Source organism: Somniosus microcephalus, chromosome 3 (genome assembly GCF_052327205.1).
Source record: "Somniosus microcephalus isolate GS21.2 chromosome 3, FLI_Smic_1.0, whole genome shotgun sequence".
Taxonomy (NCBI): Eukaryota; Metazoa; Chordata; class Chondrichthyes; order Squaliformes; family Somniosidae; genus Somniosus; species Somniosus microcephalus.
The window spans coordinates 325,406,511-325,421,338 of NC_140989.1; the positions used below are offsets into that span (position 1 = coordinate 325,406,511).

Here is a 14,828-nt window from a genome sequence, read left to right on the forward strand (position 1 = left end):
AGTTCATCCATACGTTCTTTAAATGTTTGCCATTGCCTATCCACCATCAACCCTTTAACTAACGTTCCCCAATCCATCCTAGCCAACTCACGCCTCATACCATCGTAGTTTCCTTTATTTAAATTCAGGACCCTTTTTTAAATAAGGGTGTAACATTTGCAATCCGCCAGTCCTTTGGCACCACCCCTGTATCTAAGGAGAATACCTTGTACCCAGGAATATTAAGCATCCAATCCTCCCCTTTTCTGAGCCAGGTCTCAATTATCCCCACTACATCATATTCCCACATGGCTATTTGCGCCTATAGCTCGCCAACCTCATTGACCACACTTTTAGCATTTACACACATGCACTCCATACCTAACTCTTTGTATTTTCTATGATGCCACCTAATTCTGTATTATTTCTAACTCTCTATCCCAGTCCTTTGTGCACCTTGTTTCTACTTTTTAATACTACATCTTGGTGCTCAAACCCCTGCTGAATTAGTTTAAACTTCCCCCACAACAATAGTTAACCTGTTCGTAAGGATATTGGTCCCAGCTCTGTTCAGGAAAGGGAAAATGCATGCTAACCATTTGGAACTTTCCAGAGGTTGGTACTTCAGAGCAAGAGATGATGAGACTCGAAAAGCACTGGGAAGCTCCAAGTGACTTGCATGCCAGCTAAATTTTATAAACGTGGAATGACATCTTCAGTTAGCATTTCCTCCTCATCTTTTACCTTACCTTTTCCAAAATGCTTGACTGTGCTGGAGGCGCAGAACCTTCGGCTGCTCTACAGTAACACCTAGTGGCCAAAGCCTACAACTCCAACTCAAAGGGTTCATTTTGACTTTGAGCGATATAGTGTAAAATGGGCGCTGACGAATCGGTAACTCATTTTACATCTCTCTCGATTTTCATTTACAATGACTTCAATATGTTGTGCCACTCTTAATAAAAAGGCTTTAGGGCATTTTAGATAACAGCAGATGCACAGTTCCTGTCAGCACTTAAAAAGTTAAGTTCTCAGAAATAATGTTTTATTTAAAAACATTTAAAATGTATTTAATTTTCCATGCTTTCTTTCAAATCATAAGAAAATAAACTTCTTTGGTATCTAGTTTTCTTTTAGTTTTATTGTACTTTACTTAGCACACATCTTAAAGTAAAACATGAGGTAGCAAGATGGAAGTAAATTAATCAAAGCACCAGGGTATTGGGAACTTTGGGTAGAACCTGTGTGTATATTTTTAATGGTAATCAATAGACTTAGGTTATTTCAAATCAAACCAAACTTCTAAACTGAGGCTGGCCTCACTCTTTATGCACTGCCAGCAAGGCTGTTTACTCGGGCTCTTCTCACTCTGTGTGTGGACCTGGGCTGAGCACCAAAGGGCTTTTCAGTGGAAGGTGGTGCTGGGATAAGAATATGACCATCCTGTTTAGGTGTTGAAGATAACACCTCAACTGGGCTTCTCAAACTTGATGACAAAGTCCTCTTGCTTTCTGTGGTGCAATGAGCTTCTGTCTGAATGGAGGAAGAGATTGACTGTTGCCCAATTGATAAGCTATTGGTGGACTCTGAATATATCAGTGACTCCTGAACTTCCTCTTGTAAAGATGCCGTTTCTTCTATGCAAGTTCTATCATGTGTAGGCTCGATTTCGCTTATACTGAAAGTTCTTGACACATCATCCCTTAGATCTGGTTGAACTTTACTCTGACTTTTTACCTTAGAGTGAGGAACAGGAGTACATGCACTTTCTGGTGCAAGACACCTTGCTGATGCTCCCTTGCCATGGTAAGTGGGTGCTGAAAAGTCCACAGCCCTTGAAGAGGTTCTGTGTGGTGATGCAGCGTGTATTCCAGAATGTCTCAATTTTATAGAACAGTTCCTAGTTCCATTGGCACTGGATCCACCCACAGATGATATACTGTGTTTTTTCATTCTCTGTTCTAGATCTGCTTCTGACAGGCCAGATGTTAATGTTGAGGAGTGAATTCTTTCTGATGGGTCTGCTGTTGCGTTGCCACATCTCACTGTCTTCCTATATCAAACAAAGAAGAACATTTTATGTGGAATGTGATAGTAGAGTAAAATCTTTCTATAATCAACACTTTCTGGCCTGACGAAGTGGTCCTTCTTCTAAGCAAGTGATGCAAGATATATTTGTATGTGAATTTACCAATTTAGTGGAAGCCATGTTAAGAGGCAACATAATGGTATGGTGCACTGGAGCTCTAGCACATAGTTCCGCAGACTAGTAGTTCACAGTTTCACATCTGCAACTGCTCATTTAGTGAGTTGTTGATCTCAAGTATTGCCATCATGGAGAGGCAGCAATCAGGGGTCACCCACCTTTCCTCACAGAGTGGGAAACAAAATCAAAGGGTTGTCATTCCAGAAAGCTAGCCTCATGCACCTCCTAGCAGTCAGTTGCATCACGTAGTTGGAAGAATAATAGCAGATCTCCAATCTGTTCTTTCTGGGCATAGTTCTCATCAGGGCTAGAGAAACACCAGCAAGAAGATAAAGGGAAAAAAAAACACATCGGCCTTGAAATTCCAGGGTTTGAGAAGGACAGAAAAGAAGATTGCTATCCCAGTTCTGCCAGAATTCAATCGCATTTATAGTGCCCCTTTAAATTTCAATGGATCGGGGCATGGGATGTTCTTCTGCCTACACCCTCCCACGTTAAGGAAGCAAGTGTGGGGGAGCTACCGGGATGGTACCATTCAATATTCTGGAGTGATGTTAGACGGATGTCCGAGGATTTAGAACAGGGCTGGGCCTGACTTTTCGGGAGGACCTTTCGCTACTCTTCCACAAGCAGAGCAGCCCTGCAAGAATTTCGGGGCCTGGTTTTTTTTTGTGGCACACCACACTTCCATTGGCCATTTGATCTGCAAAACAGTGCAATTCCACTGGCCATTTGATCTGGGAAAGTCAGGCATAGCTCTAAAAGTAGATAAAATAATCTATCTTCCTCAGCCTTGAAACACAAATTGGGTAGCAAAAGTGATCTATTACACTTCATTATCTGTGCTAATGTTTGGTTTCGATTACATTGCAATACTAGCTGGAGTGCCCGGCAGTGCCGAGGGTTTTTTGAGGGCATGTTATGAAAAGTAGAAATAATTTTTATATATAAATAAAAGGATCAGTCCATTTGTTTGATCAATTGCATTCCCCTCTATTTGCACACTGGATTATTAGCTGTCACTCTCCCATGTCTAATTTTTTTTTTTTTTTTTTTTAAACTTTGAAATAACTTTAATGGTAGCAAATTTGTACAGATTAATCTTTCTTTACAGCTGCCTTTCTCATTGCTGCCAGCACATTGCTCAGTTCTTCTCTCTTCCTCTTGGCACAGATGTGGGTACCAACTCGCTTTTTGATGAATTTGAGTGCACACTTGTCTTTAGAGACCTTCAGCAATTCCATTGCACGCCTTTCATAGGGGGCAAAACCACATACCTCACGGATCAGATCTCTGACAAACTTGGTGTGCTTGGTCAGGCGCCCTCTTGTGCGGCACTGCCTTGGGCTGGTCTCATTCTTGGTGATGGGGTGTGTCGCCTGCTGCGCGCGCACCCTGTGCCTGTCCCGTGTGTTCGTGACGTCCCTTCCGGCCGATGCCGTCGCCCCGGGTGACGCCAGCTTCCGCTTGGCTCTGTCCCGCCCCGCCAGCCTTTACCAAGATGGCGGCGACGGCCCCGCTCGGCTCCATCCCGCCAGCCTTTACCAAGATGGCGGCGATGGCTCCGCCCTGCCCGCCAGCCTTTACCAAGATGGCGACGATCGCGGGCCGCTGGTTTGGAATCGGGCCCAGCGGGACGGGCGGTGCCTAGCTCGGGCATGGCTGGCGAGGAGAGGCCGAGGCTTCGAGGCCTGAGGCCTGCAGGCAGCTCATCCACCACCGAGGGGGGGAAAGCCCGAGTCCCCGGCCACAAACAGAGCCGAGCCCCGGGACCGGGCCGAGAGGGGGGAAAGCCTGAGTCCCCGGCCGCAAATGGAAAAAGAGCTTACCTACAGGGTTCAGCTGGGGATCCGTTATCTTAAAATGCCTCATAAAACGTTAAACGCGAACTTAGTGTATCATGCACTCCTTTGCAAATGGATTTTTTTTTCTTTTAAAACCAACTTTTTTTTTTGCTGGAAATCTATATTTCATATCATTTAATCTCCATTTGCGTCGTTTCTGGCATTGCCTCCAGTGGTTAATGTGTCAATACTAATGAATCAACAATTTCCTCACCTCCATTACCATTTTTTTAGCTTGAGGCCCGGCAGGTGTTTAATGGCCGCCGCTCAGCTCCCGCTCCCGCACTAACGGCAGTTTGAAGGATTAGGCCCCGCCCACCCCGTAGGATTGGTCAACCATCACGCCACTCAACGCTAATGAGCGGTAGAATCGGTCAACCGCTAATGAGCGGATTTTTGAACGGTTTTTGTATATTGTCCGAACAATTTTTGTCTGACCAAAAAGTAAATACGCCTATGAGACTCCCCTAATCATAAGCTTTCTTTTGATATAACATATGTGTAGGTACGCTCTATAACTTTTGAGTGTATAGCGGACAGACAGACATACAGACAGACAGACATACAGAAAGACATACAGACAAACAGAAAGACATACAGACAGACGGATGGATATATATAATGTAGGAGTCTACGTACTCCTAGCAAAAAATACTGAACTCGGAGAGGTTCAACAGAAAAGGTTTAATTGTTGAGGCTGCATGCTGAACACAAAATGGAGTCAGAGACTACACAAAGTACGACTGCCTTTCATCAGTGCACAGCTTCGACTGCTCCTCCCCCGCTCTGGGCTTAACTATGTTGCAGATCGAGTTTCTTAAAGGTGTGATCCTTCTTAAAGGCATGACGCCTGATTTATAGTCTACGGACCGGAAAGCGGATTGTGTCCGTTCTGTGATCGGTACGCCACAATAAGGTATTTGTTTTATGCACTTCTTTTGTAAGATATCTGAAACTTGGTCTTCCATCACTTGGTACCACTGACTCTTAAGCTCGGACAAAAAATTCTGTAATCACTGGATTTTTTCCACAAAAAAAATGGAGTAAAGGCAGAGAGAGAGAGGAAAAGGTATTCATGTAATAGAAAGGTAGCAATAGGAGCAGGACATTCAGCTCCTGTTCCACCATTCAATTTGGTTATGGTGGATCTGCACCTCAACTAGGGATGGGCACCAGCATATAGGAGTAGAAAAGAGGAATAAGGTGCATAAATGAGTGAGTGTGTTGAATAGTACTAGAGAAGAAAGCAGTACTAGAGGCGGAAGTAGTACCATATTAGGTAGGAGCATACTAAGAAAGACTACGAAAAATTCAAAAATGGGTTTAGAATGCATGTACGTAAACGCACAAAGTGTGGTGAATAAGGTTGGTGAGCTACAAGCACAATTAGCCGTGTGGCCATAATGGAAACATGGCTTAAAAACGGTGAAGACTGGGCACTTAATATTCAAGGGTACAAGGTGTTCAGAAAAGATAGGGAAGGAAAAAAGGGAGGTGGGGTGGCAGTGCTGATTAAGGAAGGCATTGTAGTGTTGGAAAGGGAGGATGTTCTTGAGGGGCCAAGGACAGAATCCATTTGGTTAGAGTTGAGGAGCAAAAAGGGTATGATCACACAATTGGGGGTATTTTACAGGCCTCCAAATAGTGAGAGGGAGGTAGAGAAGCAAATCTGCAGGGAAATTGCAGAGATATGCAAGAACTATAGAGTGGTGATATGGGGGGACTTTAATTGCCAAATATCGATTGGGATAATGCTAGGGTAAAGGGAAAGGAGTGGGAGGAATTTCTGAAATGTGTTCAGGAGAAAATCTTTCACCAGTATGTTCTTCGCCCAACTAGGAAGGAGGCATTGCTGAATCTGGTGCTGGGGAATGAGGTGGGCCATGTCGACCAAGTGTCTGTGGGGGAACACTTGGGTACGAGTGATCATCGTATCATAAGATTTAGATTAGCAATGGAGAGGAGCAAGGAACAATCTAGAGTGGAACTTCTAAACTGGAATAGGGCTAATTCCAATGGGATGCGAAAGGATCTAGCCAGAGTAAAATGGAACCACAGACTGATAGAAAAAACTGTAACGAAACAATGGGCGATCTTTAAGGAGGAGATGTTCCAAGTTCAGGCTAGGTACATTCCAACAAGAGGGAAGGGTAAGGGAACCAAAGCAAGGGCTCCTTGGATGACGAGGGAGATAGAGAAGATGATGAAACAAAAAAAGAGGGTGTATGATGCATGTCAGGTGAATTCTTCAAGGAAGAACCAGACCAAATACAATAAGTTGAGAGGGGATGTGAAGATGAAAATAAGATTGGCAAAGAGGGAATATGAGAGTAGAATGGCGGTTAACATAAAAGGGAACCCAAAAATCTTCTACCGGCATTTAAACAGTAAGTGGGTAGTAAGAGGCAGGGTGGGGCCTATTAGGGACAAAGAAGCTCATATATGCTTAGAGGCGCAGAGCAAGGCTAGAATACTCAATGAGTACTTTGTATTGGTGTTTACTAAGGAGGTAGATGGTGACAAAATATCGGTAGAAGTGGAAAAGGTAGAAGCAATGGAAGGGGTGAAAATTGATGGACAGGATGTACTAGAAAGGCTGGGTATGCTTAGAGTGGATAAGTCGCCTGGTCCAGACGGCTTGCATCCCAGGTTGCTAAGGGAATTGGGGGAGGAGATAGCGGAAGGGCTTGCCATAATTTTCCAATCTTCCCTGGATGCGAGGGAGGTGCCTGAGGATTGGAAAGTGGCAAATGTGTCACCATTGTTCAAGAAAGGCTGTAAGAACAATCCTAGTAACTACAGGCCGGTCAGTTTAACATCAGTGGTGGGTAAAGTTTTAGAAACAATAATCAAGGAAAAAATGAACGGGCATTTGGAGGTTTAAGCTAATTAAGGAGAGCCAACAGAGATTTGTAAAAGACAGATCGTGTTTGACTAATCTAATTGAATTTTTTGATGAAGTAACAGGGAGGATTGGTGAAGGAAATGCAATGGATGTTGTCTACATGGATTTTCGGCCAAAGTACCACATGGAAGGCTGGTTAACAAAATTAAGGCTCAAGGAATAGGTGGGTGAGTGGCAAATTGGATAAGGAATTGACTTAAGGACAGAAAGCAGCGCGATGTGGTAAATGGCTGTTTTTCAGACTGGAGGATGGTAGACAGTGGTGTTCCCCAGGGATCAGTGCTGGGGCCACTGCTTTTTTGATATAAATAAATGACCTGGATATTGGAATACAGAATAGAATTTCTAAATTTGCCGATGACACCAAACTTGGGGGTGTGGCAAACAGTGAGGATGATACCAATCGACTGCAACAGGACATAGAAAGGCTAGTAGAATGGGCAGACAAGTGGCAGATGGAATTTAATGCAGAGAAGTGTGAGGTGATGCATTTTGGCAGAAGGAACAGGGAGAGGCAATATATACTTAATGGCACAGTTTTAAAGAGTGTGCAGGGACAGGGGGACTTGGGAGTTAATGTGCATAGGTCCCTGAAGGTGGCGGGACATATTGAGAGAGCGGTTAGCAAAGCATATGGGATCTTGGGTTTCATAAATAGAGGTGTTGAGTACAAAAGTAGAGAAGTTATGCTGAACTTTTATAAAGCGCTGGTTAGGCCACAACTGGAGTATTGCATCCAGTTCTGGTCCCCACACTTTAGGAAGGATGTGAAGGCACATGAGAGGGTGCAGAGGAGATATACCAGAATGGTTCCGGGGATGGGGGATCTTAGCTACAAGGACAAGTTGGAGAAGCTGGATTTGTTTTCATTAGAGCAAAGGAGGTTGAGGGGTGATTTGATAGAGGTGTACAAGATTATGACGGGTTTGGATAGACTAGACGGGGAAAGGCTGTTCCCACTAGTTCATGGTACAAGGACTAGGGGACACAGATTTAAGGTTTTGGGCAAGAGATACAGGGGGATGTGAGGAAAAACCTTTTTACGCAGCAAGTGGCGAGGACCTGAACTCGCTGCTGACGGAAGTGGTGGAAGTGGAGACACTCAGGGCTGGATTTTACCAATCTTCCCGGGAGTCGGGTCCCTGATTTGCGCAGGGACATGACTCCTAGTGGTGGGAAGAGGGTTATTGCCACTTAACTGCCTGTTAACAGGTAGTTAAGAGGCTTTTTCCCATTTTGCGACTTCTGCTGCGGGCTTCCTGACGTCGGGGAACTCCGCCTGGATAAGTGAGGCATGCTGTGGGTCTGTTGTAATGTTTGTGTATAGATGACAGCTGCAGAAGTGGTGTGAAGGATCCAATGGGACACTGGTGAGTATCAGAAGTAAGGAAATGTTGGGAAAGTAATTTTTAATATGTTTAGATTTTTCTGTAGGTGACAAGCTTTGAAGTGTTTGTGTGGCCTCACTTCATTGGGAGAAGTGACAGATCGCTTCTGTACCCTCACCTGTAGTTGCCATCTGTTTTATCCTAAGGAGAGAACCACTGGAGAGCCTGGGTGAAAGGGCTCACCTTTGTACAGTGATTGTCAGTGTTTGACAGCACCTCAATGCTGTCAAACACTGTCAAAAATAGATGGTTCATGTCCCTTTGAGAAAACCGGCAAGGCGGGCTTAACAAGGCCAATCAGGGGAAAATAGCGTCTGTGCATCGGACGTCACTGGGGGCGGGACAAGAACCCGGAAGGCAGCAGCCCCGCCCCAATTCGTCTCGGCAAGTAAAATCCAGCCCTCAATGTTTTCAAGGGGAGACTGGATAGGTGCTTGAGGGAAATAAACTTGCAGGGCTACGGGGATAGAGAGGGGGAATGGGACTCTACAGAGAGCCAGCACGGACTCGAGGGGCCGAATAGCCTCCTTCTGTGCCATTATGACTCTATAACTCCATTTTCCTGCCTTTGCTCCATATCCCTTCATACCCTTACCTAACAAAAATCTACTGATCACAGCCTTGAAAATTTCCAATGATCCAGCATCCACAGCCTATCAGGGAAGAGTTTTCCAGATTTCCACTACCCGTTGTGTGAAAAAATGCTTCCTGATTTCACTCCTAAATAGCCTAACTCTAATTTTAAGATCATGTCCTCTTTTTCTACATTCGCACACCAGAGGAAAGAGTTTCTCTATATCTACCCTATCAAACCTTTATCATTTTAAACACCTTGATTCGATCACGTCAGGGGAATGCAAACCACGTTTATGCAACCTGTCCTCATAATTTAACCATTTAAGCACTGGTATCATTCCGGTAAATCTGCACTGTACCCCCTCCAAAGCCAATATATCTATTCTGAGGTTTGGTACCCAAAACTGAAAGCAGTGCTGCAGATGGGGTCTAACCGAAGCTCTATACAACTGAATCATAACTTTGTTATTTTTGAATTCCAACTCTTGAGATACAGGTCAACATTCTATTAGCCTTTTTGATTACTTTTTGTACTTGTGTACTAGCTTTTAGTAATGTATGCACATGAACACCCCAATCCCTTTGCTCCTCCACAGCTCCTAGTCTCTCACCAGCAAGAAAATATTCCAAATTGACTTTCTCAGATCCAAAGTGGATGACCTCACACCTCCCACACTGAATACCACCTGCCATAGTTTTGCCCACTCACTTAGTCTGTCTATGCCCCTTTGTAACTTCTTCCTCTCATCTACAGGACTTACTGTGCCTCCTAACTTAGTGTTATCTGCAAACTTAGATATACAACTCTTTATTCCTACATCCAAGTCATTAATATATATGTTAAAAATCTGATGCCCCATAACAGATCCCTGGAGATCACCACTTGTCACATTATGCTAATCAGAGAACAAACCCTTTAATCCCTACTCTCTGTCTCCTGCCTCCCAACCAATTACCGACACAAGGTTACTTCCAATTCTGTGCACTCTTAACGTTTGCTAATTATCTCTTGTGCGAACCTTATCAAATGCCTTCTGGAAGTCCATACAGACAACATCCATAGACATTCCCCTACCCACCATGCTAGTAACCTGCTCAAAAAATTCAACTAGATAAATGCTGTGGCTCCTAGAGAAGATCAACGGCTGGAGAGTGTCTCACCTCCTGACTCCTCAAATTCTCTTCATCACCTTCAAGACGCAAGTCACAAGTGTGATGGAGTACTCTCTATTTGTCTGGATGGGTGCAGCTACAACAACACTCCAGAAGCTCGGTACCATCCAGGACAAAGAAGTTCATTTGATCAGCACCTCATCCACTAGCTTAAATATCCACTCCCTCCACCACCAGCGAATTGTGGCTCATTGTGCACAATCTACTGGATGCACTGCAGAAAGTCACCAAGGCTTCTTTGGCTGCACCTCTCAAACCCGTTGCCTCCACCACCTAGACGGACATGGGCAGCAGGTACATAGGAACACCATCACCTCCAAGTCACTCAGCAGCCTGACTTGGACATCTATTGCCTTTTTTTTTTTTATCATCGTTGGGTTAAAATTCTGGATTTCCCCGCTCAAAAGCATTGTGGGAACATCTTCACCACATAGACAGCAGCGGTTCAAGAAAAAGGCACACCAGCACCTTGTCAGGGCAACTAAGGATGCGCAATAAATGCCGGCCATGCCAGTGAGCTCAAGACTGAAAATTCAAGAAGTCCAGAGCTCAATTTATCAGTGTATGATGCTTAAGTATTGGCATGCATCTATAGCTTCTTCGATGCGCTGCATATGGATTGGGATGTGTTACAAAGCACCACCACAGAACATCATAAACTGCACAAGCACAGCAAAGGTGCAAAGTATAGATCTTAGCTTTGTTACTGTGAAGTGCTGAGCAAGAGAAGCTTGGAATGATGCCCGTTTCTGGGGTGCTTCTACATGCTCACTACTGCCTGGCTGATCATCAACTTTGATGAACACCCAAGATCAGTCCACTTGTGTCCCCGCGCCCTCCTGATGCGAGTAATCTAGTGAGAGCAATACAGGACTAATAGAAAGGTAAAACAAAAAGATTTCATACTCTCAAGTAAGTTGGGAAGTCATTTCTCATGCACATGCTCACATTATGATTTTAATATAAAAAGATGTCAGACTTGGCTCAGTGATAGCACTTTCACCTCTGATTCAGAACGTTGTGGGCTCAAGCCCCATTCAAGAAACATAATCTAGGCTGATACTTCAGTGCAGTACTGAGGGAATGCTACACTGTCAGAGGTGCTGACTTTCAGATGAGATGTGTTGTGGATAGGTATGTCAAACAGGACAAATCTAACCCAGCTAATTACTACCCTATCAACCTCCTCCAAAGCACCAGTAATGTGATGGAAGAAATAACTAATAGTACCATCAAGTGACACCTACTCACCAATAAGCAGCTCACTGATGCTCTGTTGGTGTTTCACCGGGAATATTGACTCCACATCTTATCACAGAGCTAGATGCCAGAGGAAAGGTTTGAAGAGCTGCCCTCAACATCAAGGCAACATTCGATCGAGTTTGGACCAAGTAGCCCTAGAAATATTAGGTCACTCGGGACCAATGAGAACACCCTCCAATGGCTGGAGTTATACTGACATAAAGTAAGATTGTCACGGTTGCCAGAGGGTGACCATTGCAGCCCCAGGGCATTGCTGCAGGTGTTCTTTGGGGAAGAATCCTCAGCCCAACTATCTTCCACTGCTTCATCAATGACATTGGTTCCATTATAAGATGAGGATGACAATTCTACAGTGTTCAGCTTCATTCACAACTCCTCCAATAATGATGCACTCCAAGCCAGCCTACAGCGGGACAACACCCAAGCTTGAGCTGACAAGTAGCAGGTAACATTTATGCTATGTAAGTGCCAAGTAATGACCATCTCCAACAAGAAAAGATCCAATCAGCTCCTTGACCCCTGACTTTCAAGGGTACTACTATTGCTGAGTCCCCTACCATAAACATCATGAAGCAGCACTCATGAAGTTCCTCATGTTATTTATTTACTCTTGATTTAAAATAGTTATCAATTTGTTAGGTTTACAGATGTGAAGGGTAGGCTTTTGCTAGAAGAGTTAGAAAGAGTTTAATTCAAAACACTCATTTAAACAGAAATGCAAATGTCAAAACCACTTAAAGATACAGATGTGGTTGTTTTTCAGGACCTTGGGATAGCTCACATTTCTTTTGATCAATATGAGAGATTTCCCAAGACTGGGGTCTCTGACTTTCTAGTATGTTCTTGACCAAAAGGGAGGGAATGCTTTATTAACACGAATGTCATTCTGAGAGTTCTGATTGGTTAGTTTGGGGATTTTCAAATTGAATCTGACCAACATCAGCTGAATCTCAAGGTATAGCGTTCAGCCAAGCAGAGCACTGTGGCCGTAAAACAGCAGAGACTCCATGCTCATCTATGATCTGAGGAGGAAACTGAGCTCTGAATATGTGTTACCTGGAGGATCTCTGTGAGGACCTGCACCCAGGTGGTTTCTGAATCTGTACCAGGCTTTGTATTGATGGCGTCAGCTGCAGATCCCGTTCTAGGATTTTCCGTTCCTCTTTCAGTTCTGAAGATGAAAACAAAAGCTTTAAGAACATTCAGACGCACCGAATGCTCCCTCTCAAACAGTGTGGTATGAGTTACATGAAGGGAGAGTGAGAACTTAGAGGAGGAGAAAAAAAAATCACTTACCTTTTATTCCAAACAGCATAAGCATCTAGTTCAGACATAACACAGGCTAGGTGGAGGGTAGTATTTGGTACATATTAAGTAATGATAAAATGGTTTTTAGCATTTACTTGAGGTAAATACGGTTATTGATTTAAAGATTGAATTTATTGAAGTCATCATAATTCTTCTGAAGTATTTTCATAAAACAGGGCAAGAAAAGCTGGTCCTAGATAGACAAAACCGGAAGATCTTCTGACACATACAATGCACCCCACAGTTAGGTCATCACATTTTCTACTGATTCTCGGCCAATTCTGCATTCAAGACTATTCATATTCTGCACGGTTTTTATTTTGTGAAGTTGGAAAGCAGGAGGATCATTAGCCATAGAGTAAGTGCCTCTATTTTGATTCATGTATCCTTTCTGATTCTATATTGTTATTGCCTGACACGGTTATATATACTGGGAGTTTGCAAAGAGAATAATTATATAAAAATCCACAAACCTATCAGCAACCACTCATGAGTTTATAGATTTATGGAATTTAGGAGATGTAAAAATCATGAAGGGGAACTATTACAGGAAACTTTGTTCTATCCGGCACCGACGGGACCGAGCTGTTGCCGTTCCCTCAAAACTGCCGGACACACCAGCGTTAATGTTGAAGCATACGGAGCTTTTCATCTCCGTATCTGACAACAAACACTGTTGCTTAGCAACAGCTTCTAAACAGTCGGCCCGTACCTTGGAAGCGTCTCTCTGAAGCTGTTGCTAAGCTACAGAGACTTTGCAGAGCCTGACTGTTGGAAAAAAAAAAAGCCACGAGAAGAAAAAAAACCTAACAAAATGGCTCCTGATTTTTGCTGGTGGCTCGAGCTTGCCGGACATTTAGCCTCCGGATAACACAAAGTTTCCTGTATTTTAATGTTATTATTAAACACATGTTTTACAGAAAATCCTCATCCTTTCATTGTAAGCTAATCTTTGCACATATACCACTGTTTCCAATGTAGAGTATTTTGTTGACATATATTGGATACTTGCCAGTATAACTTGGAGCTCAGAACCCACACAGTGGAAAAGAACATACCTGCAATTGATGGCACTACACTTTGCGTCATAAGGTTCAAGCTGTACTTATGCTCTTCTTCTAAGTACTCCTGCAGATAACATGAAGAAGGGTTAAAGTCCCACAATTATCATTCCTTAACGAAGTGAATATCTGTTCCTCCAATTCTAAAGTAACAATAAGCTTTTGATACCAAATTAGATTTTATTTTAATAATTTTGTTTTAAAAATGTTATTTATTATTTTTGTAATTTTCAATTGTGTTGTTTACTTTTTATTTCATTTCATCATAGGCATTGATCGTCTTTCTTTTACATTTGTTCAGTATTCGCCATTAGGATCAAAGTGAACTCATATAGGAATTCCTGAAATAGCAACAGAAAATGCTGGAAAAACTCAGCAGACCAGGCAACATCCGTGGAGAGAAATTAGAGTCGACGTTTCGAGTCTAACCCTTTTTTTTTTTTTTTTACAAAGGGTTAGACCAGAAACGTTGACTCTAATTTCTCTTCACGGATGTTGCCTGGCCTGCTGAGTTTTTCCAGCATTTTCTGTTGTTATTTCGGATTTCCAGCATCTGCAGTATTTTGCTATCGTACTAGGAATTCCTGAATATTGGATAGATTATTTTTCTTGCCGACAGAGCATGTAATGACATTTCACTTCTTTTTTCCACACTACTAATAATTAACATTAGATTATTGTGGATTTTAGTTGAACACAGCAATTATTTTAGCAGAATTGGTGTTCAGCCAAATACTTTCTATTGCCTGTTTTGTACCAACGCCCAAGACAAATTTATACCCCATTAACTTTAGTGTGGCCTGCTACTGATTAAGGAAGGATAGCTGTAACAGAAAAAAAAAACAGCAAGTTGAGACGCAGGATAAACAAGGGCAGTGAAAATAATGTGTGCATTTTTTTCATATCTCCTAGATCTCCCATAGTTCAGGAACTTGAGTGTGTTTTATGATATTTACTGATACAAGGTAAAATATTATCCGTTTTATGATACCGAAACATACAGGTCCCAGAGATGTAACATTTATACTATTTACCTACCACTTCGCAAAACTGGCAAGATGTAAATACTTTCTTTGTTCTTCTCTCCGCAAAACTTCTTATTCTCAGTTACTTACTTTATATTTT

The 14,828-nt window shown here is 42.9% G+C and overlaps 1 protein-coding gene across 1 annotated transcript in view; it reads right to left on the reverse strand.

The window, feature by feature from the left end:
- Positions 1-1,090: 1,090 nt before the first annotated feature.
- The window catches only part of ccdc24 (coiled-coil domain containing 24), a 144,570-nt gene continuing 130,832 nt past the window's right edge, over positions 1,091-14,828 (reverse strand). Inside the window, exons 7-9 of the mRNA XM_085983105.1 lie at positions 13,701-13,770; positions 12,391-12,505; positions 1,091-2,032 (exon numbers count right to left, since the gene is read on the reverse strand). Of these exons, the coding sequence (XP_085839231.1) occupies positions 1,306-2,032; positions 12,391-12,505; positions 13,701-13,770 (912 nt within the window). The 3' untranslated portion in view covers positions 1,091-1,305. The remainder of the gene's footprint in view (positions 2,033-12,390; positions 12,506-13,700; positions 13,771-14,828) is intronic.